The 24,214-nt window shown below is 44.1% G+C and overlaps 1 protein-coding gene across 2 annotated transcripts in view; it reads left to right on the top strand.

Annotated features, from left to right (window-relative positions):
• The window catches only part of TRPC1 (transient receptor potential cation channel subfamily C member 1), a 68,943-nt gene that overhangs the window by 18,710 nt on the left and 26,019 nt on the right, over nt 1–24,214 (top strand). For both annotated transcript variants that reach the window (XM_029058320.1, XM_029058330.1), the window contains 5 exons: nt 1,289–1,443; nt 4,706–4,807; nt 6,616–6,818; nt 14,337–14,468; nt 16,888–17,083. In XM_029058320.1, the coding sequence (XP_028914153.1) occupies nt 1,289–1,443; nt 4,706–4,807; nt 6,616–6,818; nt 14,337–14,468; nt 16,888–17,083 (788 nt within the window). The remainder of the gene's footprint in view (nt 1–1,288; nt 1,444–4,705; nt 4,808–6,615; nt 6,819–14,336; nt 14,469–16,887; nt 17,084–24,214) is intronic.

Here is a 24,214-nt window from a genome sequence, read left to right as displayed (position 1 = left end):
ACCAAGGTTACAGTCTAGAAGAGGAGAATGTTGGTGTTGGTAAAAGGGACAAGTGGTGGCGGGGAGGAATGGGCCCTTTAATCGCCATGGCCAGAGCGAGTAATATTGAGGACTGGGGAGGTTGTTCTGACGAGCCCTGCCCAGATCTCTCATTCACCCCACACATCCAATCCGTCACCAATGCCTGCCGGTCTCACCTTTACAATATCGCCAAGATCCGCCCTTTCCTCTCCATCCAAACGGCTACCGTGTTGGTACAGGCTCCCATAACATCCCGGCTGAATTATTGTGTCAGTCTTCTCTCTGATCTCCCTTCCTCCTGTCTCTCCCCACTCCAGTCTATTCTTCATTCCGCTGCCCGGATCTTCTTACTGCAGTAACGCTCTGGGCATGTCACTCCCCTCCTTAAAAACCTCCAGTGGTTGCCTGTCAACCTCCGCACGAAACAGAAATTTCTCACTCTGGTCTTCAAGGCTCTCCATCACCTCACCCCATCCTACCTCTCCTCCCTTCTCTCTTTCTACTGCCCACCCTGCACGCTCTGCTCCTCTGCCGCTCACCTCCTTACCGTCCCCCCTTCACGCCTATCCTGCTGTCGACCCCTGGCCCACGTCCTCCTGCTGTCCTTGAATGCCCTCCCTCCTCACCTCCGCCAAACTAACTCTCTTCCCCTCTTCAAAGCCCTACTGAGAGCTCACCTTCTCCGACAGGCCTTCCCAGACTGAGCTTCCCCTTTTCCCTCTGCTCTCTCTGCTCCCTCTCTGCCCCCACTTCACCTCCCCTCAGCTAAGCCCCCTTTCCCCCCTTTCCCTCTGCTCCTCCCGCTCTCCCTTCCCCTCCCCTCAGCACTGTGCTCATTTGTATATATTTTTATTACCCTATTTATTTTGTTAATGAGGTTTACATCCCCTTGACTCTGTTTATTGCAATTAAGTTGTCTTGTTTTTGTCTCTCTCCCCCATAAGACTGTAAGCCCGTCAATGGGCAGGGATTGTCTCTATCTGTTGCCGAATTGTTCATTCCAAGCACTTATTAGAATGCTCTGCACATAGTAAGCACTCAATAGATACTATTGAATGAATGAATCTGAGGTTCCACAGACCCCTCTGTGGAATTTTCCCATCAATAAATGAAACTGATCTTGAAAATACAATTGATCCTACCTGAGAAACCCAGCCCTAAATAATTTATTTTTTCCCAAACTGGTAAAATTATTGTTTCCAGCATTAATTTTACAGTCCTTGAGATAGCCCAGATACTAACGTGTGATTGTGTGGTGGTTATCTAGGTGATTATTACATGGTTAAAAAGCTCTTGGAGGAAAACAGTGCAGGAGACATGAACATAAATTGCGTAGATGTGCTTGGGAGGAATGCTGTCACCATAACCATTGAAAATGAAAACCTGGATATTCTACAGCTACTTTTGGACTATGGATGTCAGGTACGAATTGGATTGCTTTAACTGTGTTATATGTATAATGCACGCCTATCTACTTGAAGAAGCTTAAGAAAAATGTATTTCCCTGTAAATGTTGTGTTATATGAGATACATATCTGTAATTTATATTAATGTCTTTTTTTCCATTTAGACTGTAAACTCCTTGTGGGCAGGGAATGTGTCTACCAACTCTGTTGGATTGTACTCGTCCAAGCACTTAGTACAGTGCTCTTCACAGTAAACCCTCAATAAATACTATTGATAATGATGAGTAAATACCCCAGATTGATTCCCCAGCATTGTCTTCTTCACCTTTACACTCCCAACTTTTCCTTTGTCCTATCACTTCTCAGCACCTGCTAAAAGTGGTTTTCCATACTGGTAAGTTCTGAATTTTAACCTAGTGCATTAGTTTGCACAGCACAATTTGGTACCGTCCCCAAAGGGAGCTAAGAGAATAGGGGAGGGCAGTGCTGTTGTAAAAAGCCAACTTTTGTGATGACACCGCATGGTTCTTGTTAACAATGGCTTTTCTTATTTGTTGCCATGATCCCAAGATGCGCACAACCGAGGGAATGATATCATTTGTTTCTGCAGAGATAGTTTGCAGATCGTATTTTTCATTATCTGAGGATGACTTTGAAGAATTTGAGAGCCCCAAATAAAATATTGTTCTGGCATACAAAATAATTTCCATTTTAGCTCCTTTGTTTTTCATTCCCTGCAAATTTCCCACTTGACTTGAAATTTTATTTGCTTGGCAATATGATCTAGAGGTTGGGAATCAGGAGGCCCGAGTTGTAGTCCATGCTGTGTGTGACCTTGGATAAGTTACATAACCTCTTTGGGCCTCAATTTCCCCAACTGTAAAACTTGGATAGTGATCCCTATATGGGACAGATATCTTATTGGCACATAGTAAATGCTTAAAAATAATAATATTAATATTGTCCCCAACTCTAGGGGATTTTTTTCAGTTGGTCTCTCCCTCCCAATCTTCCCTGCAAAAAGCTCAAATTTTTCTTTTTGTTTCCAAATCAGCCATGATGCTAATTGAAAAGTGGTTCCGTTTTCAGAAACTAAGAGAAATTGGAAACCAAAAATAAATCTAATGGGTTTCTGATTTTTTCTCTCTGTTTCATGTGTGAACTTTGAGTTTATCATCATCATTACTAGTAGTGGCATTTGTTTGCCAACTACTTGCTTGTGTTCTCTTAGCATAGTGTATGGGGAGGCTGTGATTAAGCGAAGTAGGGATGCTATAAAGGAGATGAGATTCTTTAGGAGCCAAGATTATTAAGCAGTTCTTCATGTCTGGTTTTTTTAGGGGAACCTTTGCAAGAGGTCAGTATTATACTGCAGACCTTTTCTGTTCAACCTGATTACCTTGTTTCTACCCCGGCACTTAGAACAGTACTTGCCACTTAGTAAGCACTTAAATACCATAATTATTTTAACGAAGTCGAATTCTGAACACACTCTAGAGGAACATGTGACTTTTGTTCAGGGGATTCAGGCGAAAGTGCTATGAAGTTTAATACAAATATTAGTTTTGTTGCAAAGGAGTGGAATCACAGTTTCAGAATTTTAGCCAACATAAAACCCGGACCTGAAATCTAATCAGTTCCCAGGAACTAAACCATGGTCAGCCCTGGTATATCTGAAATTGGGGGGGTAGAGATCAGTGAAGAGCCTATTGCACCAGAGCAAGGATGGGGAGGAGCCACCAGGGCAAGGCCCAAAGCGATGTTGATTGTCTCCAGGAATCATTCAGCAGTATTTATTGAGTGCTTACTATGTGCAGAGCACCGTACTAAGCACTTGGAATTTACAATTCGGCAACAGATATCGGGACTGGGCCCCTGTGGCTGGCCCAGCCATCCAGACAATTTTTCATTCACTTGCCCAAACACCATTTTTAGGAGCCTAGTGTAGAATGTGAGTACAGACGGTAAATCCTAGGGAGAGTATAAAAATGCTTAATCTTTCCTTTTAAAAGCTCACAGAGAAATTGATTGAAAGGTTCACATCCCAACAATAGCCACTGTTGCTCCCCATCCCCTTCCTGTGGCATCTTGTACGAGACTTGAGCAACTCAACTCCAAGCTGACCTGGATGAGGAGAGGAGGGTTTGTTTGAACTTTTGTAGTAAGGAGGCTGGATTTTCCAGGTACTTTGGTGAAGCGTTTACTTTGCTTTTCCCCTCTTCCAGTGTCATGTTAGTATCTTTTTATTAATACTATTAGAGGGCACAGTATTTAATTTATAGTGATTAGCAATATCTTAATAAACTTGCAGATTCCAGATGCTTTGTTCCAAAGTTCAAGACATAGAGGTAGCTTGGAAATGAAAAAAGTCTTGTATCTTCCAATTCCTCACAGCTCTAGTAATTTGTTAGAATTTGTTAGAATCTAGCAGTTGGTTCTTTCTACCAGCAAGCAATGAAACCAGAACTAAGTCTGGGGTATATATTCAGCTGTAATATTAAGTCAAGTGAATATACTATGAAAACAAATTTTCCATTAGTCTGCCTAAAAGTGTTGGATTCAGTTCTACGGTGAGAAGTACAGTTTTTCCATCAAGTATAATAAATCTGTTGAAATGCAGTACATTCGATTCTCCCATTAAACGTATTTTCATCACATGTCTCGGATAGAACTCTATGAGGGAGTTAAGGAACATTTTTCTGACAGTGCTCATCTATCTGGATAGCACTTAATGAAAGAAATGTTTGTACGTATATGCCTGATCCCAGTCAAGACAAATGTACTAGAATGCTGGTTTTTCCTTAATGCAGAGTTGTCAGGAACATAACCTCACCACTCTAGGAGAGCTGAATGTACCGCAATGACTTTTCCATCTGACTTCCAGATTCTTAGTGTATTTATTGGCATATTAAATAGGTTCTCCAATCAGTTGATCATTGGCATTTAATAAGTGCTTACTGTGCAGAACACTGTACTAAGCTCTTGGGAGAGTACAATACAGCTGAATTGGTGCACATTCCTATCCACAATGAGTTTACAGGTTAAGGGGGAGACAGAAATTAACATATATTATGGATAGAGAAAATAAGAGAGAATAGAAATATTTACGTAAGTGCTGTGGGGCTGGGAATTAGAGTGCTTAAGGGAAACAAAGCCCTATGTCTTGATATTTGACGAGAGCTAAAAGAGGAGTCATTTCAGATCTAATATTTATTCTCCGTAGTTCCTGATTTGTAATTTTAAAGATTTTTTTTTTTAATCCTTTAAAAAAAATTTAGTCCACAGATGCTCTTTTGGTGGCTATCGACTCTGAAGTAGTAGGAGCCGTTGATATTTTACTTAATCACCGACCAAAACGATCGTCAAGACCAACCATTGTAGTAAGTACTCTTGGATACGTTGTCGTCTTTATTTGTAGTTTAAATTGGGATTGGCTAGTGGCTATATATTCAGATGACAAAAGGAAATCCCTCAACTTGCACCCAGTAACAGAAGTTCAGACTAACCGTTTGTCCCCAGGTCGAAAGAGGTTTCTGGAGTGAGGTCTGGGCGGTGGGAGCCGCAGTGTACCTAAGCCACCAGGGCTTTAGCTTGTTGCTGTTCTGGAGCAATCTGTGATGCAGTCCCTGTGTCTACCCCAGTGCTTAGAACAGTGCTTGACTCACAGTATGCACTCAACAAATACAGTCATTGTTACTACTATCTCATCTGTAAAATGGGGAGTAAGACCGTGAGCCCCACATGGGACAACCTGATAACCTTGTATCCCAGAGTTTAGAACAGTGCTTGGCACATAGTAAGCACTTAATAAATGCCATCATTATTATTATTACTGATATTGTTATGCACTCCGTAAGGCCTTGATGGTTTGGGAGCCAGCTCTGGTGTCTATCCCCAGTGCCCAGGAAACAGCCTACCCCACAGGGACAGACCTCAGGGCCAGAGGCTGCAGAAGGTGGGGTTTTTTTATGTTTGTTTTTCTTAAATCAAGTTTCCCAAGTTTTTCTGACAGGTACCCCTCAGATTTAGACTCTTCCAGACTCCAAAAGCTAAGCTAGAAAACATCCTTTTAGATAGATTTCCTTCCTCTAGAAGTGATCTAGACCATCTCTTGTTTGAAAGGAATGTCACTGTTATCCTGAGGTGTATAAATCTTAATTTATATTTTCTGTCAGTAAGCGCTCAATAAATACCAATGATTGAATGATTGAAGTACTGAAAAAGGTATTTATAAGGGTAGTGCTGAAGCTAAAAAGATGCCTCCTATTGATGGAACTGCATCTGCATCTGCCCCATTCGTTCTGGCTACCAGTTTCTTTTTCCTCATAATACCATCCTACTCCTTAAAACTCTCGAGTTTTGCCCTCCTGCCTCTCCACACTTCAGTCTATACTTTGGGATGCTTCCTGGATCATCTTCTTGAATATCAGTCAGCCAGTCATGTCTTGCCACTCCTCAAAGACCCTCAGTGGCTTCTCATCTTCCTCAGCATCAAACCATAATTCTTTACCCAAGGATTCTTACACAGTCACTCTCTTCATCTGCTTCTCACCAGACTGAACGTGTTTTTTTTTAACTTTTTTTAATTGTTGTTTGGTTTTCTTGTTGGTATTTGTTAAGCACTTACTATGTGCCAGGCACTGTATTAAGTGCTAGGGAAGATATTGGACATAGTCCGTGTCCCACAGGGGCTCACAGTCTTAATCCCCATTTTACAAACGAGGGAACTGAGACACAGAGCAGTCAAATGACTTGCCCAAGGTCACACAGCAGATGAGTGGAGAAGCCAGGGTTAGAACCCAGGTCCTCTGACTCCCAGGCCCATGCTCTTTCCACTAGGCCAAACTGCTTCCTGAATACTTTGTAGGTCCTTTTATATTCATTCATTCAGTAGTATTTATTGAGCACTTACTATGTGCAGAGCACTGTACTAAGCGCTTGAAATGTACAGTTTGGCAACAGATAGAGACAATCCCTGCCCAACGACGGGCTCACCGTCTTAACGGCTACCTGAACAGCGGAGCGCTATTCTGTCCACCTGCCAGGGAGTTGAGTGTTCTGGGCAGAGCATATTCTTCCACCACGTTCCCCCATCTGCGTAGCAGGTTCTCGGCAGGTTTGATTATCCCAAGGATTCTTGGAAAAGATACCGTCTTTGACAGTCTTGGGCCTTTTTTATCTTTTCCAGAAACTAATGGAGAGAATTCAGAACCCCGAGTACTCCACCACTATGGATGTTGCTCCTGTAATTTTAGCTGCTCACCGTAACAACTACGAGATTCTGACAATGCTATTGAAACAGGATATCTCACTACCTAAACCTCATGCAGTGGGTTGTGAGTGCACATTGTGCACTGCAAAGAACAAAAAGGACAGCCTCCGACATTCCAGGTAAGAAACCTACAACCTTAACTGATTTATTCAGGGGTCTCTATCTCCCTCAACACCACCCTCTCTACTGAACTCAACTCACTCCCCTATCTCTCCAGTCACTGTAGATGGCACCACCATCCTTCCCGTCTCACAGGCCCATAATCCTGGCATTATTCCCGACTCCGCTCTCATTCAGCCCACATATCCATCACCAAATCGTGTCGGTCCCACCTTCACAACGTCGCTAAAATCTACCCTTTCCTCCCCATCCAAACTCTTACCACGTAAATACAGTCCCTCATCCTATCCTGCTTGGATTACTGCATCAGCCTCCATGCTGGCCTCCTGTCCCAAGGTGAACCTGGGGTACCGACCATCTCAAGGTCAAATGCTATATCGTGACCTCCCGAGCCAGCAGGCGGAACTCGGAAGTGAGGGTGGGACACCTCCCCCACAACCTAAACTGCCAGAATGACAGCCCAAGCTGGGAATACAGAAGGTGCCCCTGGCTCCCGTGCCAATCAAATAAGGAATGGAGGAGTGGGGAGGGCAGAAATTGGATAAACTGAGGCCAGAAGCTGGAATGGCCTAAGGGCACAGGTGATAAATACCTGCCGCCTCCTAACCTTCTGGGCAGAGGAACGGGACTTGCAGCAGCTGGCTGCAGGTCGCCTCTGTCCAGAGCGTGAGGAGCCGTGGGATGGGTGAGTGTCCCGTCCTGCTGAGAGCTCGTGGGGTTGGAAGCCAGAGGCTTCACCATGGGTATGTAACATTTAAATGGATTTGATGTCCAAGTGGGTGCCTCCCCAGTAGGACATGTGTATGGTGGGAGCTAGCCGCCTCACCAAGCGTGAGTAACCATAAGTGGGTAACGCATAACTGGGTTTAACACATAAGTGTATGTAACGCATAAGTGTATTCAACACAAAGGTGGATTCCTCCTGGGTGGGGTGAGCATATGGTGGGAGCCAGCCGCCTCACCACGTTGTGAGTAAATCATAAGTGAGCTCGGGTGTCCGGCCACCCGCAAGTAACATACCAGTGTATTCCTCCTGTTAGGGAAGCTTTAACACCATATTTCTCCCAAAAGGGAAGGCCGATTTGTCGCGTCTAAATAATTAATTCAATTCGCCCCGCGGAGTAAATTCTTTACAAAACTCAGGTTTTCCATCCCCGCCCTCTCTCTCTCTCTCTCTCTCTCTCTCTCTCTCTCTCTTTCTCTCGCCGCACCGATTCCGAAAGAATCTGTCCCCGGTGACGGGTGACACCTGCCAATCTCCCACCTCTCCCCACTCCAGTCCATACTTCACTCTGCTGTCTGGGTTATCTTTTCACAGAAACATTCTGAGCATGTCACCCCCCTCCTCAAAAATCTCCAGTGGTTGCTTATCCACTTCCCTGTCAAACAAAAACTCCTCATCATTGACTTTAAAGCACTCCATCACCTTGTCCCCTCCTACCTCATCTCCCTTCTCTCCTTCTATAACCAAGCCCCCACGCTTCGCTCTTCTGGTGCTAAGCTTTTCACTGTACCTCGTTCTTGCCTGCCTTGCAAGCAACCCCTGCCCCACGTCCTACCTCTGTCCTGGACCGCCCTCCCTCCTCAAATCCATCAGATAATTACTCTCTCCCATTTCAGAACCTTACTGAAGGCTCATCTCCTCCAAGAGGCCTTCCCAGACCAAGCCCCGCTTTACCTTCAGCTACCATTTCTATGCAGATGGTTCCTAAATCTACTTCTCCAGTCCTGATCTTCCACCTCCTCTGCAGACTCACATTTCCTCCTGTCTTTCTTCAGGACATCTCTACTTGGCTGTCCCACTGACCCATCATACTTAACACACCCAAAACAGAACTCCTTATCTTGCCACCCAAACTCTGTCCTCCTCTTGATTTTTCCCCTTACTGTAGACAGCACCACCATCCTTCCTGAATAACAAGCCTCTAACCTTGGCATTATCCTTGACTTCTCTGTCATTCAACGCTCATCTTCAATCTGTCACTAAATCCTTTTGGTTCAACTTTCTCGTCACTAAAATCTGCCATTTCCTCTCCATCTAAACTGCTAAAATGTCAATCCAAGCACTTATCCTATGCTGCCTTGGTTACTCTATCGGCCTCCTTGTTGACCTTCCTGCCTCTTGTCTCTCCCGGCTCAAGTTCATAATTCACTCTGCTGCCCAGGTCATTATTTTTTTATTTTATATAATGTTCAGTCCATGTTTCTCCACTCCTCAAGAACCTCTAGTGGTTTCCCATCTACCTCCTACTCACTGTACTTCGGTATCGTCTATCTCGACGCTGACCTCTCGCCTACGTCCTCCGTCTGTCCCTCTTCGTATCCGACAATTACTCTCCTCCTCTTCAAGGCCTTATTGAAGGCTTGTCACCTCCTAAGAGGCCTTCCCTGAGCAAGTCCTCATTTCCTCTTCTCACTGTCTTCTACATCACCATCTTGCTACCTTTATTCTGCCCCCGAGCAAGGAGGTGGTATCTGTAATTTATATATTTTTTATTAATGTCTGTCTCCCCCTTTAGAGTATAAGTTTCTTCTGGGCTGGGAATATGTCTCTTATATTGTGTTGTACTCTCTTCAGCACTTAGTACAGTGGTCTGCACGCAGTGATCACTCAATAAATACGATTGGTTGACTGTAACAAAATATTAATCGGGTAGCAATTATTGAGTGTCTACTCCTGTGCAGAAAACTGCACTAACCATTTGGGAGAAGACAGTATGAGTTAATATAAATGATCCCTGCCCTCAGGAAGCGTAAAATCGGGAGACAGACTCATACGTATATTAAAGAGGGAAGTAATGGAGTACATAAGGTAAATACATAAATACTGCAGGGGTTGCTTAGGTGGTAGGTGGTTTGGAAGGGCTTGAGGCACTTACAGAGATGGCAGTTGTCCCTTTGTTCCAGTTTCAAATAAAATTCTACATTTGGTTTTAAAAAGAAGATGACTTAGAAGAGGTTTGTAAATCATAAATTTAGCATTTGCATTCATTTCTTGAAAAACAGGCAGTATCATTTGGAATTGATAGTTGTTTACTCATATAGGTGCATATATCAGTCGATCAGTGATATTTATTGCATACTGACTGTGCAGAGCACTGTATGAATTGCTTGAGAAAATACAATGAAATTGAGTTGGTAGACACATCCCCTGTAGAGTTTATAGTCTAGAGGAGGAGACAGACATTAATATAAATAAGTAAAATATGGATATGTATTTCATATAAAATGACATTTTCAGGAAAATAAGTTTTTCTTTTTAAACTGCAAGTAGATCAAAAACCAAAATGGAAAAAAACAAGCACGTCGGCGTACATTACACGTCTGACATAGTTGAAGCAATGTAGATCTGACATCCATAGCCCCGAAGTAGCTGTAGAATATACAGGTTTTCATTTTCAGTGGTTAAGGTGACAGCATTCCTCCCAACCACATCTACACAATTTGTCTTCATGTCACCTGCCGTCTTTTCCTCCAAGAGAACCTTTGAACCTTGTGAAAATAATTATATTTAAATATAAAAAAGTTATGGATATGTACCTAAGTGCATGGGGGTGAGGACCGAGTGAATATTACGTACCTAAAGGGTACGGATCCAGTGCTAGAGTGACACAGAAGGGGGAGTAACTGGGGGAATGAGGACTTAGTCGGGGGAGGCCTCTTGGAGGAGACATGGTTTTTATAAAAAGGCTTTGAAGGTAGGGAGTGTGGCGGTCCGTCATATATGAAGGGGGAGGGAATTCCAGGCCAGAGGGAGGTCGTGGGCAAGGGGTCGGCGGCGAGGATATAGATGCATTCACACATACTCATAATTACTATAATGGTCAGTAATTCATACTGTAATTTTGAAGGCTGCATTCTTCTTGAATACTAGTTCGCAGACTCTTTTAAGAGAAGTGCTTTCCATTTTGTTCAACCTGAAATCTGCTTGGGTTGAAGCATATTAAAACTTTGAATGGGAGAACTAGTCACACGCTACATAGACTTTGAACTTCTTCTTAAGCATTTTGTGGCCAAAACCTTAATTCTAGACCCGCTCCCCTCCACCTCTTCCATCCTTTGATGCGAAAGAACACGCCCTCATTTCCACCCTCTCCACCAACCTCAACTTGGGTGCCCTGCTCACCCTTCGTAACTCTCACCCTTCCAACCCACAGCTCTAGATAAGTCTACAGTCTTCTGCTCGCGTACCACTGCAGCTGAATGTAGCTGGCAGAAATCTGGGCTCCGAGCTGACTTCACCCACTTGAGAATCATGTTCTCGTGTTTGATGTCTGCTCTGTTTTCTGCTTGAACGCTCTACTGTTGCCCCCTCATTGACTCACCCACAACTGCCATCAGCTCGTCCATACCTTGTTCTCCTTCCTGAAGCTCCAAACCCCTCACTCTCCACAGCGTCCTCTCTCTCCCCCCCAACACACACACATGCACCTCTTCTGATGGCTCAGTGAAAAGAGCACTGGCCTGGGAGTCAGAAGCCATGGGTTCTAAATCTGACTCTGCCACTTGTCTGCCTTGAGGCCCTGGACAAGTCACTTAACTTCTCTGGGACCCTAGATCGGGAGCTCACAGTCTGTTGACTGACACTCAATAGAAGAAGCTATTCCTCCTCTAATTACGCTTCAGGTACTCTGCCCCTTGACTGAGGAGTCCTTCCTCCCTGGAGTTATACTAATAATTGTGGTATTTGTTATGCGCTTACTATGTGTGAAGCATTGTCTTTAAGTGCCGGGATAAGTACAAGATCATCAGGTCCCATATGGGGCTCACAGTCTAAGTAGGAGGGAGAATGGGCACTGAGTCCCCATTTTGCAGATGAGGGAGCTGAGGCAACAGAGAAGTGAAATGTCTTGCCCAAGGTCACAAAGCGGCTAAGTGGCAGAGCGAGGATTAGAACCCAGGTCCCCTGACGCCCAGGCTCATGCTCTTTCCACTAGGCCACACCTCTTTCCACAGTCTAGAACTCTCTTGCACTCCATTTTGAGAGTGTCAGAGCTGTCTGAGAAGATCAGCAGACATGTCTTCTCCTGTGGCATTGACAGATCAGAAATGTACTGTAAGGAAACTGGGAGTTACTGGGGTTCAGCATCTGCTGCTGCCCTCCCTCCCACTGAGGAAAATACAGGAGGGTGTGTGGAGGAACAACCACGGCGGGCAGGGAATGCGTCTGTCATATTGTTGTGTTTTCCTCTGCCAAGTCCTTCCTACGGTGCTCTTCACACAGTAAGTGCTCAATAAATGTGATTGATGATTGAGTGATTGATCCTGCTTCCTTGGTTCAGCTTCCAGTTTACTTGTTGGTGGCATCAGAGGTTTAGGAAGCACTGGGTAAGCCACAGGGTCATTCACCCACCTTTACTCACCCATACATTGTCGTATTTATTGAGCACTTATTGTCTGCAGAGCACTGTACTATTTGGGAGTGTTTGTACTAAGTGTTTGTATTTATTGTACAACAATAAACAGACACATTCCCTGCCCAGATTGAAGAATCCCAAATGCCCTGTCACTCAAGGAGGTTTCATGGGCAGGGAAGAATGCGTGAGGGCACCTAAGGTGCTGATATGGCAACCCAGGGCTATAGGGCAGGATAAGAACCAAACCCTGCAAGGTTATAATAGCGTAGGTGGTCGTACGAGCAGTTACTGAGTTGCCCACGTGGCTCAGTGGAAAGAGCATGGGCTTTGGAGTCAGGGCTCATGAGTTCAAATCCCAGCTCTGCCACTTGTCGGCTGTGTGACTGTGGGCAAGTCACTTCACTTCTCTGTGCCTCAGTTCCCTCATCTGTAAAATGGGGATTAAGACTGTGAGCCCCACGTGGGACAACCTGATTCCCCTATGTCTACCCCAGCGCTTAGAACAGTGCTCGGCACATAGTAAGCGCTTAACAAATACCAACATTATTATTATTATTATTATTATTATTAAAGTACAGGTTCACGAAGTGAAACATTCCATCCCTCCATGGAGCTTATGCCATAAAGGGGGGAGGCAGGCCTAAAGTACTGATAACTAGAGCAGCGTGGTTCAGTGGAAAGAGCCTGGGCTTTGGAGTCAGGGCTCATGAGTTCGAATCCCAGCTCTGCCACTTGTCGGCTGTGTGACTGTGGGCAAGTCACTTAGCTTCTCTGTGCCTCAGTTACCTCATCTGTGGAATGGGGATTAAGACTGTGAGCCCCACGTGGGACGTCCTGATTCCCCTGTGTCTACCCCAGCGCTTAGAACAGTGCTCGGCACATAGTAAGCGCTTAGCAAATACCAACATTATTATTAGAGTGACCAAAATAAATCGAGCAGAAGACATGAGTGCTAAGGAGTGTGTAAATAGTCTCCGAAGTGCTGAAGTTTCCAAGCGAAGACCTCAGTGATACAGCGAATGTGAATGTCTCACTCAGCAGTGAAGTATAAACCAGAGCCGGGCAGAACAGAGTCTGCTAATGAAGAGAGTGTACAGGACTGCTCTCTTCTGTGGCTCCAGGCAGCAACCATCTGAAAATGGACACTGGTTCCTAAAGGAGGAATAGACAAAGGAAACTGTACAAGTGTATTTTTGCCATATGGTACCTGAATTAGCATTTTCATCTTGAAAAATCAGAGCTGCTTTTTTCTGGTCCGTAATTATGTTGAATGAATCATTCATATTCTAGATTGTAAGCTCCTTGTGGGCAGGGAATCGTGTCTGGCAACTCTGTAGTATAGTGCTCTCCCAAGTGCTTAGTCCAGGGCTCGGCACACAGCAGGAACTCAGTGAATACCTTTAACTGATTAATAGTCTACCACCCTAATTGGCTTTTTATCAAGCTCCCGTGGGGTAAAGAAAGTACTGGTATCAGGATAGCTGATGATGTTGCATTCAGTTTTCCCTGATTGCTATAATGGGGTACTTTCACAACTTTTTGGCTACTAAAGAGTAGAAAATTTTGCATAATAATAATTATGGTATTTGTTAAGCGCTTACTATGTGCCAGGCATTGTTCTAAGTGCTGAGCTAGATACGAGGTAATCACGTTGTCCCATGGGAGGCTCACAGTCTTAATCCCCATTTTACAGATGAGGTAACTGAGGCATAGAGAAGTTAAGAGGCTAGCCCAAGGTCTCACAGCAGACAAATGGTGGAGCCAGGTTTAGAACCCACATCCTCTGACTCCAAAGCCTGCGCTCTTTCCGCTAAGCCACGCTGCTTGCTTGTGAAAACACACACTGCATAAACCACAAATACCAGTGCAGGGAAATGCTACTAAAATATCATTTCTTTAAAAGCAATCAATTTTGTGGGATTTCCCCAGGTGCAGATTTTAAATGGTTGAAGAAACTGAATGTTTTTCTCCTTTGGTTTTTCTAGGCAAGTGCTAATAATCAGTTGATACTTTTAATGAACATAATATAAAGAGATCAACTTTGTAGTCTGTCGTTAGTGCATTGTGGGGAAAATACTGAAATAGTACCGTTCAAAAATGATGCATAATTGTACTAAGATGATGCCTCGATAATTGTCACTTTTTTTGTTCCTGCCATAGGTTCCGCCTTGATATATATCGATGCTTGGCCAGCCCTGCCCTGATTATGTTAACAGAAGAAGATCCGATTCTCAGAGCATTTGAACTCAGTGCAGATTTAAAAGAGCTAAGTCTCGTAGAGGTGGAATTCAGGTGGGGACCGAACGGGAACATCCATTGACTTCTCTTTGCATCCCGTGGCACTTTGCGCAACTAAATAATTTGTGTAAAAATTTGTGTAATGATATGTCTCCTGCCCAGAGTCAGGGACTGCAGGGGAACAAGGGAACCCTTAGGTGCTCATCTCAAGGAACCAGCCTTGAGACTATTCCACAGGTATAAACCTTTGAACATCATACACCCTACCCTCCGCCAGATTTTTCAAAACAAAATTTGACTTTAAAAGTTCATGTAGTTCCCAAGTGAAGGTGATCATTATAGCTGGCTAAATAACTAGGCTTTAATAATGTGACAAATAGGTCCATGTACATGTCTAAATATCCATTTTCCAAATTAGGGAAACAAGTACTTTAAGAGCAAGAAAGGGCCAGCTCTTTGAGAGCAGTACTTTGGTGCAGGGATTGGTGTAATTTATGCTTAAACTTTGTTGATAGTCTGGAGTAAGGTCACATGAGTTTAGACTCTGTTTCTTCTGATCTTAAAAAGTGCCCTGAGGCAAATCCTCCAACATACGCTTTGCCTCTTTACTCTTATGTCAGTTCAGGGTACAGTGACAATCAAATCAGTCGAGAAAATCCTGGGCATCATAAAAAGATAAATCTATGAAGTAATAAGAATATCAGGCCCCAGAATCCAGTTCTGCTTCTTGCATTTTAAGAAGAACATAATTTAACTGAAAAAGAGAAGGACCAAAAGAAATGGGAAATGATGGAAGTTTTCCAAATCACCAGAGATATGGACAAAGCAAGAATGGAATTGTTGTTCACAAAGTACCTCAGCATCAGGGAAAAGGGGCATCTATTGAAACTTGACGATGGGCAGTTCAGGATTAAATCATCACTATTTCCCACAGCAAATGGAATTTTTTTTACCAAAGGAAGTTTGGCAAGTAGGAAATATCCATTGGCTCAAGAAGGACAACATCTTCTGTTGTCAGAGGAAAACTTAGGGAAGGTAGAGGAAAAAAGCGAAGGGCATTAGAAGGCTGAAGAAGCATTTGTATCTTGTTTTTGTTTTTATGGTATTTCTTAAATGCTTCCTATGTGCTCCAGGTTGCAAATACAAATTAATTAGGTCAGGCACAGTCCCTGTTCTGCATGAGGCTCACAGTCTAACTAAGAAGGAGAACAGGTATCCCCATTTTCCAATTAGGGAAACTGAGGCATGGAGAAGTGAAGTGGCTTTCCCAAGGTCACAGAGTAAGCAATTGGCTGAGCCGGGATTAGAACTCTGGTCCTTTTGACTCCCAGGCCTGTGCTCTCTCCACTAAGCCACACTACCAGATATCCTTGGGGAGACTAATCTTCCTTGAAAAGGGTCGCATTTGTGGGTTTTGTGTCCGTGGCCAGGCCAGGGGAAGAAGAGCAGACTTACTTGGTGCTCACTCACCTGGAAATCAACCAGAAGTAGTGCCCTGGGACCTTCCGAGTCCCACAGCCCGCTCAATGGCCCTGCCATCTTGGGAGGTGATCTGAGCAGGGGCGAGTGATGCAGGGGTCCCAGGTGGGCAAGTTTTCTCTTTCACAATGCAAAATGTTATCAGGGAGGATCAGGAGACCATTTTTCTAAGACTCGTTTTGACCAGTTTACTATATCGACAGGGCACTTTTTCAACCAAGGTTTTTTGCAAAGCTAAGCAGGAACCTGTTGCTTAGCTTTGCAAAGAAGGAATCAAAGCTGACTGAAATGTTTTATAGCAAGTATCATGCCCACAGTAGAGCCGATGGTATGCAAGCCATTAATTTAGACTAAATAATGGTTTTGAACTTCATGGAGATCAGTGATTCTTCCTTACTAATCAGTAAGAGTAGTGAAATCCCTGATTTCTGATCTCGATGTGCAGAGTAGCACTGAGGAAAGGAATAGAGCCACAGATAGTCACTCATGATAATAATGATGATGGCATTTGTTAAGTGCTTACTATGTGCCAAGCACTGTTCTAAGCGCTGAGCACTGTTCTAAACTCATATGAAAAGGCACCTTTATGGAGTGTGGCTGTACGCTCAGGGCACGTATGTGTGTGTGCTCACCCACGCGATCAGTTACAGACATATCCGGCAAAATAACGGTGCAGGAGAGTTTTGGTGCTGTAAGAGCCTTTTGCATCTAATTTTTTTTTAATATAAATAAGTTAGGTCCCACTGACATTGAATCAGTTTCTTTGTTAACGCCACATCTCTTTTGTTGAGAAGTAATTTAGACCCTCCGGAGTGTGTCCGCATTGAAAACGTTGCCCTCGCGTCTATGAACGCGTTTCCTCAGTTCCCTTCCCTCTCTCTGAGCCCGTAAAGGTCAAAGTCATAACCTAATTTAAGCGTAACTTCAGATAGTTTTATCACCTTTAGTAGAAAATAATAGTGACACTTCTGATTCAGGCTGTTGTATTTTGTAGGAATGATTATGAGGAACTAGCCCAGCAGTGTAAAATGTTTGCTAAAGATTTGCTTGCACAGGCCCGGAATTCACGGGAGCTGGAAGTTATCCTCAACCACACATCGAGTGATGAGCCAGTGGACAAGCGAGGATTATTGGAAGAACGAATGAACCTGAGTCGCCTAAAACTTGCTATCAAGTATAACCAAAAGGAGGTGTGTGTCATACTTTTAGATGGATCTGCTGCTAAAGTATTTACCTGCTAGAGCTGCTGTCTTCAACGGTTTTAAAACAGGTTGCCGGGAAAGCTTCTGTAGCTCTAGTATGCTGGGTTCTGTTCTTGCAGACATGGTAGCACAATCAATCAATCAGTCCTATTCATGGAGCCCTTACCGTGTGCAGAGCCCTGTACTAATCGCTTGGGAGAATACGACAGAGTTGATAGACACGTTTCCTGTCCACAGGGAACTCACGGTCCAGAGGGGGAGACCGAGAATATAAATAAATGACAGATATGTACATAAGTGCTGAAGAGCCGGAAACGGGAGTGGTGAATAAAGAGAGCGAGTCTGGGTGATGCAGGAGAGAGTGGGAAAAGAGGAAATGACGGCTTAGTCGGGGGAAGCCTCTTGGAGGAGATGTGCCTTCAGTTAGGCTTCGAAGATAGGGAGGGTGATTGTCGGATATGAGGAGGGGAGGGCGTTGCAAGCCTGAGGCAGGATGGTGGGTCAGAGGTCGGCAGTGAGATTGACAAGATTGAGGTACAGTGAGTAGGTTGGCATTTACAGTGAGTAGGTTGGCATTAGAGGAGCCAAGTGGGTGGGCTGGGTCATAGTAGGAGACCGGCAAGGTGTGGTAAGAGGTAGGATCACAACTACTGGGACAGCAGAGAGTAGCAAGGAAAATAGCCAGATTGTACATAAACAGGGAACAGGGGGCCCTAAAAGGGAGAACCAGATCCCAGGAGGAAAAAACAAGAGTACCGGTTTGGGGGAGGAATGTAGATCAAGAAGGGAAACAGAAGAACAACCACACATGGAGAAAAAAACAACCGGACATGTTGACGAGGATGTGTATGAAACTAGCCCAACTTGACTTTGGTACTCACCTGCCCGGGGGCCATGGGTTAAACCCTTCTTATGTCAGACTTCATGTGGGAAACCCAGCCTTGGGGACCAGCAGCAGTCAGTGAATCTTTGGGAAAACAGAAGAGCAGAGCCAGAATCAGAGGCCAGGGATTTGTTGACAAGAAGATTGGCTAGTTCCACTGGTAAAGAGTGACACTCATTTCGTCAATAATTCAAACCCGAGTTAAAAGTAACCCAAACACCCCATCAAATGCAATGGGCAGTGGGTGAGAAGGGAGCAGTTTTTAGGAGGAAGTGGAAGGTCCATTTCAGAAGAGGTGACTACACGTCGAAATACAAGAGAACTTTCATATTATTCTGAGATAGAAATAGAGTGGTTACCAATGAATCACATGGCATAGAACAGTGCTTCGCACATAGTAAGCGTTTAACAAATACCATCATTATTATTATATTTGGGAAGGACAGTGAAGGGAGTTGAGGGGGTGTGTAATCGTCACTTCTGCCAAGGCCAACAGCTGGTTTATCGTGAGCCCAGTATACTAAGAAAAACAACCAGACCGGTTTCCTAGAAAAGGTGTCTCAGGCTGTCTGTCCCCTTGGAGTTTCCATTTTAAAATCCCCCAGTGGGTTCACCTGCACTGTGGCGAGGCTTTCTGCCGCCTGCGTGCTCAAGAGCCAGCAGTTTCTCCAACCTGTACCATTATAATTTATTAAAAAATTGTTGTCCCTCAGCTTTCCATACTCTGGAAATGTTTCCCACCTATAACACTCTGAGATTGTGCTACGACTAGATGTTATCACTCCCAAAAGGGCCAAAATCATCATTTTCTGGATCCTCACTAGAGTCATAGCTGTGCTTGAAGGACCTTTCTGAAATTTAACCCCTCTCTCGTTAACGTGGCCCCACTATGGATGTGATCACCCGGAACACAAGACGCAGGGGCTTATATTAGAAGTACTTCTCTGTAGCTAAAATCTAGAGAGGTCGTTTAAAGTATTAAGTAAAATCATAAACCTCAGCAAGTTTATATTAGTAGTATTAATGAATCAAAGATACGAGCACTTACTGTGTGCAGAACACTGAACTGAGTGCTTACGAGAGTACAAGTCAATAGAGAATAGTAATAATTTGGTACTGGTCAAGAACTTACTATGTACCGTACTCAGCACTGGGATAGTTAAAAGTTAATCAGATTGGACTCTGTCCCTGTCCCATACAGGGCTCGAAGTCTGAGAAGGATTTTAATAGACACAGTCTCTGCTCACAAAGAGCTTACAGTCTAGAGTGGAAGCCAGATATTAAAATGAATTACAGAGGTGGAAATGGGTGAGATTATAAAGATCAGTAGGTAAGTGTATATCTCTGTCCCTGGCTCTGTACCATAATCCGATCTAGAATCCAGATCCGTAAACCTTTCAAGATTTCTTATCCAGCCATCCGTTTTAACTAAATCATTCTCTTTTCACCTTTGAGCATCCCTTTTTAGTTCTTCCTCATGACACCTAGCCCATCTTGCGTAAAATCCCTCATATTCTGTTCTCAGTGCCGTCCTCGATTCTTGCCCTCTCTGCCCTAATCTCTTAAGATTGGGGATTGAAAGGTTAAGAACATTAAAAGGTTAAGATTAAAAGCACACCAAGAGGCCTTCCCCGCTTAAGCACTCATTTCTTCTTCTCCCATCCCCTTCTGTGTCACTCTTGAACTTGGATTTGCACCCTCTCTTCACCTCTCCCTCAGCCCCACAGCACTTATGGACATATTCGTAACATACTGATGTCTGTCTTCCTCTCTAGATGGTAAACTCATTGTGGACAAGGAATTCCTTCAATCATATTTGAGCCCTTACTGTGTGACACAGAGTATGATACAGCAAAGAGAGACAATCCCTGCCTGTAACGAGCTCACTGTCTAGAGGGAATACGTTTACCAACTCTGTTAGACTGTATTCTCCCAAGCACATAGCACAGTGCTCTGCACACAGTAAGCGTTCAGTAAATATGATTGATTAAGAGGGACTGCTTCAGTTGTCCACAGGCGTCAGCATTGTCAGCAGGTGTCTTCCCCCTCTGCCTGTTTTGTTCCCTTTTTAAGCCGGATAGGTAGTCGGGAATATGGAAATAGTCTTCCCTCTGCCATTCATTTAGTATCTTGCAACAGGCTGATCCCAGGGGTTTGATGGAGATTTCAAAAGTGCATTTCATCAGTTCTGGAGTTAACACACAGGTAAAAAATTTGTTCCCAAATGCCACAGGGTCCCCCAGAACCAGGACAGTTAGATTCAGACACAATCACAAAGAACCACCTCTGATGTCTCAGCAGCAGGCAGATGTGTCGTACACATCAGCTCAGACCACCGAATTTTGTGATCGTCTCTGCCCAAGAGGAGCACAATTTTAAAGCTCCAAAATTAATCCGGAAGTGTCATTTGAACAAGATGCTAAAATGGTAATTAGCAAAGAAGTGTGAGGCTCAAGAAGAACACCACTTGGGTTGGGGTGGAGTGTGGACATGAATCGTGATAGATACCTTAAATAAATGACCTCATGAGAACCGAAGGCAAAAATGAAAATAGTCCCAAAAAAAGAAATAAAGGATCAAGGAGAAGACCCTGAAAATGGAGAGACGAACGTGAATGGTAGAGGACGTGGAACATGCCACCGGGATATTTAAGCATGATTTAAACAGGACTATGAAGAATTCAGAAAAATGTCGAGTCACAGCCAAAGCAGTTGTTCGCCTTCAATATCAAAGATGACGTTAGAGACGGTGAGATCTCATCCATGGGTGAAAGCGTGGCCGAAAAGACCAAGTCTCCTCACGAGAAGCAGCGTGGCTCAGTGGAAAGAGCACGGGCTTGGGAGTCAGAGGTCATGGGTTCTAATCCTGACTCTGCCACTTCTCAGCTGTGTGACTTTGGGCAAGTCACTTCAGTTACCTGGGCCTCAGTTACCTCATCTGTAAAATGGGGATTTAGACTGTGAGCACCACGTGGTACAACCTGATCACCTTGTATCCCCCCATCCCTTAGAACAGTGCTTTGCACATAGTAAGCGCTTAACAAATATCATCATCATCATCATTATTATTGTTTGTATCCGCTTTAGACTAAATTCTTGCTCTCTATTTTTGAGCCTTCTTGTCACTCTCTTATCCTATCTCTGCAAAGCCCATGCTCAGGGAAAGCAGCCCCTCTCCTAATTGCCGGCCAACTGTCTAGTCTGTCTGCTCCAGTGTCTCCCATTTATCCCCTGCTATATCACAGTTTTGGGTACTGATGTGTCTTTAAATCATTTATTACACCTTCCCCTTGGCTGCCCACACACCAGTCTTCCATGTGTTGCTCCCTTTCGTTTCACCTGAGGGCAGTTGTTTGTGTGTTCTGCGGTCATTCATTATCCTCGCTTTTCTCACCCACCAGAGCGGAGTGTCCTTGTGAGCATCACTTCAGTGCTCGAGAATTGACCCTGTCCTAGGAACACAGATAGTAATCTCTTCCTGCCATTTGATCTTGAGTAGAGAAGCAGCCACTTGTCTGCTGTGTGACCTGGGGCAAGTCACTTTACTTCTCTGGGCCTCAGTTACCTCATCTATAAATTGGGGATCAAGACTGTGAGCCCCATGTGGGCCAGGGATTGTGTCCAACCTGATTACCTTGTATCTACCCCAGTGCCTAGAACAGTGCCTGGCCCATAGTAAGCGCTTAACGTATACCATCATTATAAGAGTTCCTAGGTGACACTGGAGAAACTGCTTCAGAAGTTGCATGTGTCTTCTGTGGCCGGTCCAGGTCTTACAGCCGTACTGCTACAGTCCCAGAGACCTTTAGCTTGGTTTGGAATTTGAGAACCCTAATCCTTCACCACTCTATGTTTTGCATTCTGACAAAGTCCATGTTGGCCTTTTTTATTCCATTTTCTAGTTCCTCAGTCAGCATCAGTGGACAGTCCACTGTCCTGGTAACATAATTAGGTTACTGCTTTAAGCTCTTGAATTGTGTGTAGGATTTCCCGGGCATAGGCCAGCTGGGAATTTGATTTTGACTTGATTTTGGTGTTCTTCAGACTTGTTGTTAGTCCATTATGGTGTGCTGAATCTGCAAAGGGATTCTCGATCATTTGTATGTCTTTCTGTGTTTGTGCTTCAATCGGGGATACTCATTTAACGCTTGCTGTGTGCAAAGTTCGGTACTAAGCACTTGGGAAATACAGTACAGTAGATTTGTCGGACCCAAACCCTGCCCAAAAGGAGCTTCCAGTATGCAGGGGGACACAGACATTAAAGTAAATTACAGAGAGGGGAAATACTAGAGTATCAGGCTATTTAGGTAGGTAAAGGGTAGAGTATAGGGATAGTTGCATAAAGTGCTGTAGGGCTGGGGTGAGTGTGATGAGCACTCATCTGCTTAAAGACTGAAGCAGCATGGCCTAGTGGGAGTCAGAGGCCCTGGGTTCTAATTCTGATCCACCACTTGCTTGCTGTGTGATCTTGGGCAAGTCACTTAACTTCTGTGTGCCTCAGTTCCCTCACTACAAAATGGGGATTCAATACCTGGTCTCCCTCCTACTTACTCAGTGAGCTCTGTGTGGGAACTGATCGTCCTGTATCTTCCCCTGCTTTTAGTACAGTGCTTGGCATTCAGTAAGCACTTAACAAATACCACAGTTATTATTACTGTTAAAGCAGTTTCTGAACCATCATCTCAAACATTTTTGATAATGTTCACAGCTCCTTGGACTGGAAGAGATTTCTGGTGGATCAGAAGTTCAATCTGATTCCAGCTTTAATGATCCCTAATAAAACAAATTCAGGAATGTCAAGCAGGACAGTAAACCTTACTGAAACTGTTTTCAGGCATACTGGAGTTGCCTTTCTACAACCGAAAAGAGGGAACCGATACTCGTGGAAAGTAGCATGCTTCATCTCTTCACTGACAAATGTAACATATATACCAACTGTTCAGCAGAATTGAAAGGGAATGAAGAAGAATAGCCGATGCAGACACACCAAGTTGGGCTTCAGCTATGCATCACAAAGTCCAAATGAGTACACAATGAATAATTCCCATAAACATCTGTTCGTGAAAATGGTGAAGAAATAAAAGAAGCATCAAAGTCGGTCTACCGTGACTAGCAAATAAGGCCACCAGATGTCTGATGAGTGCAGCGAGAAGAGGAAGGCAGTATGGATTGGTTTCAGTAAAATCGTAAACTTTTTAATGCCACTGTTTTACTTAGAGATCAGAAAGAAGGGGTAAAGGAGCGGCATGAGACCCAAGTCAACCAGCAGATTCCAAATCTGAAAGATGAATGATGTCAAAGACATATGTACTTGAAAGAAAATGAGGATGGGTAGCCCATGTAGCTCTCGGGCAAGACATCATCAGATAGCTCTTTCACTTTAGAGACTAGATGATAAGCAGAAAATGTTCTGGCAGAAAACCAAGATTGTTGGGCAGAATGAGTGACAAAGTGATTATGGTGAGAAATGTGTGGAGAGGGCTTGATATATAACAGCTGGGTTATTGATTTGCTCTTGTGGAGGAGTGAAAAGAGCAGATCAGACAAAAGAATAAAATTAGCCTAGATTGATCATATATTAAATAATTGGGTTTTTATATACTTTCCTACATAAAATTACATTTACATTCCAAAGATTCAGGGGTTGGAGGATCATTTCAAGCGATCCTGATTTTAGATGTGGTTGGTAATTTGCAGGGATACTGCTATTGTATGCCGCATTCCCCATAAGAGGCCTAAAACAGAGCTCCTTATTCTCCCCCCCCAAACCCACTCCTTCCTCTCTAATTTTCTCATCTCTATCGACACTTCTAGACTGAAGTGTGAGCCCGTCGTTGGGTAAGGATTGTCTCTATCTTGCCGAATTGTACTTTCCACACAGTAAGCGCTCAATAAATTGAGCGATTGAATGAATGACACCCCCACCCAGCCCATTCCAGAAATCCACAACCTTGACCCTTCACTATCATTCAACTCTCTACTGCCAAATCCCGCCAGGTTTTCCTGCACAACATCTCCCTCTTCCACCCAAACTGCTTCCACCCAGTACAAGTTCTGGTCCTGCGTTGGCTTGACTATTACATTAAGGCTCCTCGCTGAACTGCCAACTTCCAGCTCCTCTCCCACTTCAATCTATGCTACACAGTACCCCGAGGATCATCTTTCTGAAGCATCGCTCAGGTCACGTCTCTCTCCTCAGAACCTTCCTCTGGCTTCCTGTGTCTCTCCCCCCTTGAA

The sequence above is a fragment of the Ornithorhynchus anatinus genome, chromosome 1 (genome assembly GCF_004115215.2).
Source record: "Ornithorhynchus anatinus isolate Pmale09 chromosome 1, mOrnAna1.pri.v4, whole genome shotgun sequence".
Lineage (NCBI taxonomy): Eukaryota > Metazoa > Chordata > Mammalia > Monotremata > Ornithorhynchidae > Ornithorhynchus > Ornithorhynchus anatinus.
This window is presented reverse-complemented; position numbering and strand designations above follow the sequence as displayed.